Source organism: Etheostoma cragini, chromosome 10, assembly GCF_013103735.1.
Source record: "Etheostoma cragini isolate CJK2018 chromosome 10, CSU_Ecrag_1.0, whole genome shotgun sequence".
Classification (NCBI taxonomy): domain Eukaryota; kingdom Metazoa; phylum Chordata; class Actinopteri; order Perciformes; family Percidae; genus Etheostoma; species Etheostoma cragini.
In genome coordinates, this window is record NC_048416.1 from 15536850 (window position 1) to 15539330 (window position 2481).

General features: G+C 40.7%; 3 protein-coding genes across 4 annotated transcripts in view; all 3 read left to right on the forward strand.

The window, feature by feature from the left end:
• The window catches only part of LOC117951270 (protocadherin alpha-3-like), a 22894-nt gene extending 22583 nt beyond the window's left edge, over positions 1-311 (forward strand). The window contains exon 3 of the mRNA XM_034882902.1: positions 29-311. Within this exon, the coding sequence (XP_034738793.1) occupies positions 29-93 (65 nt within the window). The 3' untranslated portion in view covers positions 94-311. The remainder of the gene's footprint in view (positions 1-28) is intronic.
• LOC117951262 (protocadherin alpha-C2-like) overlaps positions 1-2481 on the forward strand; it is a 125719-nt gene that overhangs the window by 75785 nt on the left and 47453 nt on the right. The window lies entirely within an intron of this gene.
• The window catches only part of LOC117952246 (protocadherin gamma-C3-like), a 1971-nt gene continuing 125 nt past the window's right edge, over positions 636-2481 (forward strand). Inside the window, exon 1 of the mRNA XM_034884397.1 lies at positions 636-2479. Within this exon, the coding sequence (XP_034740288.1) occupies positions 933-2479 (1547 nt within the window). The 5' untranslated portion in view covers positions 636-932. The remainder of the gene's footprint in view (positions 2480-2481) is intronic.

A 2481-nucleotide genomic window follows, 5' to 3' on the forward strand; every position in this document is an offset into this window, starting at 1 on the left:
GATGCTGAGCTGATCAGTATTAACGGAGGAGACACTTTTACCAGAACTCAGACTTTACCTAACACAGACAAGGTAAGAGCTATAAACAGCTAACACTATGAAGCAGTGAAAAGTTTGTCTTTCAAATATAGCTTCAGAAGGTTAAGTCAAGGTAAATGTGGTTCTGTTCCTCGTTGATGGTAGCAAATTATTATCTCAAGACGCTCTCCTTGGTGCTGATATTTCTCCGTGTGCCAGTCTTCGGTACATGATTAACTTCATATTCTGCTTCTGGCTAACTGATATTACACGTGTCATGGGTTGTTGATGGGTCATGAAAAGTGGCAACACATTTTAAAATGATAAGGGCCTGGACGTTTAGCATTATCGAAATCCACAAAAATCCCATAAACTGCTAAAAGATAGGAATAAAATGAAGGGTTCTGTCGTATATTGTCATAAAACTTGTTTTTAGTGGTGGAAGCACGTTACTAACTACAATATATTCCGGTCCCTCTGTCCAGTTAAATGTTTATTCTGATTAATCTAGTCTCTAAATGATTTACATTTTCTCTGTTCTTGCTATTTTTTGCAACAAACAAAACATAATTCTTCACGTAATCTGAACATTAATACATTTCTGCTGTATACTTCAACAAAAGACACTAACTCATGAGCTGCGGTTTGTGAAGAATCCACTGTGGTCTACCAAAGGAACGTAAGATGTCGCTCGAGACCACACATTAAATTGTGTTCATTAATGGACAAAAACTCCTCCTCCGATGTTGGTGAAATGAGAAAGCCTGTGCGTTTCGTAGGGGCTGCGTCAGCCAACACTTCGCCTTTAAAGATGGCCCATAAATGAAGAGCGCTTGGCTGTCTTGTGGATATTTTTTTCCGTTTTTGTGGATGAATGACGTTTGGTTGACTGCATTTCTAATCCATACACAAGGATGATTCGTCAACAGCATAGAGAAGCCGAATGGGTGGTGTGCGCCATTCTTCTTTGTTTATCTGACTGGTCTGCAGCTCAGATATCCTACTCTGTTTCCGAGGAGGTGGACAAAGGCACGGTGGTGGGAAACCTCGCAAAGGATTTAAACATTCATACACAGCAGCTGGAGGAACGGGGATTTCATATTGTATCGGGATATAGTAAGAAATATTTCGAAGTTAATTTGAGAACAGGAGCTTTGGTTGTTAACGACAGGATAGATCGTGAAGAGCTTTGCCCGAACCTACCTAAGTGTACCTTAAATATAGAGGGACTGTTGAGCAATCCTATGAATATGTATCGCATTGAGGTCAGTATAGTGGACATCAACGATAATGCCCCATTATTCCTCGAGCAAACCCATGTGTTTAATATCTCCGAGTCTTCTTCGACGGGAGAGAGGTATCCGCTCCCAATAGCTCGGGATGCAGACACTGGCAGTAATTCAGTGAAAACCTACAAGTTAAGTCCGAACGAGCATTTCTCTATAGATGTGAGTAGTGGAGGAGAGAGTGCGTCCGCTGAGTTAGTGCTGCAGAAGGCTTTAGACCGAGAGAAACAGCCCACTATTAAAGTAACATTAACCGCTGTAGACGGAGGGAAACCTGCGAGGTCTGGCACTATGCACATTTTTGTGAATGTGATAGATGTTAATGATAATACGCCTTCGTTTAGCAAGCCGCTTTATAAAATAAAAGTCAGCGAAAATGCCCCCATAGGTACAACAATATTGAAATTAAATGCAACTGATTTAGACGAAGGTCCACATTCAGACATCAGATATTCTTTAATGAGAAGAGGAAATGTGGACTCTCCCGAAAAATTCATGGTTAGTCCTGAAAGCGGTGAAATCACTGTGAAAGTTAAACTGGATTACGAAGAAAACAATGCTTATGAATTACGAGTACAAGCAACAGACCAAGGTGCTTCCCCTCGCAGTGGTTATTCTAAAGTGCTGGTGGAGGTTGTCGATGTCAATGACAATGCACCAGAAATCTCTATAACTTCACTAATGAGTCCAGTAAAGGAAAGTGCTGAAATTGGAACAGTTGTTGCATTGGTGACTGTGACTGATAAAGATGGAGGGCAAAATGGCCTTACCACTTGTCAAATTAAAGACTCAGTCCCTTTTACATTAACGTCAAATTACAAAAACTATTACTCTCTGATAGTTGACGGTCTACTTGACAGAGAGACTGTGTCTCAGTACAATGTAACCATCACTGCCACCGACAAAGGTAGTCCACCTCTTTCTAGCACGGCTGTAATTCCTGTGCAAGTTTCTGATATTAATGACAACGCGCCTCGTTTCCCAGAAGGCAGTATACATATTTATGTGAAGGAGAATAGTAAAGTGGGGGAGATTATTACAACAACAACTGCACAGGATGCAGATTCAAATGAAAATGCTAAATTGACTTATTCATTAATGGAAACTCATCCGAAAAGTTTTCCAATTTCATCAGTTGTAAACATCAACTCGCAAACTGGAGATATAGTCAGCCTGC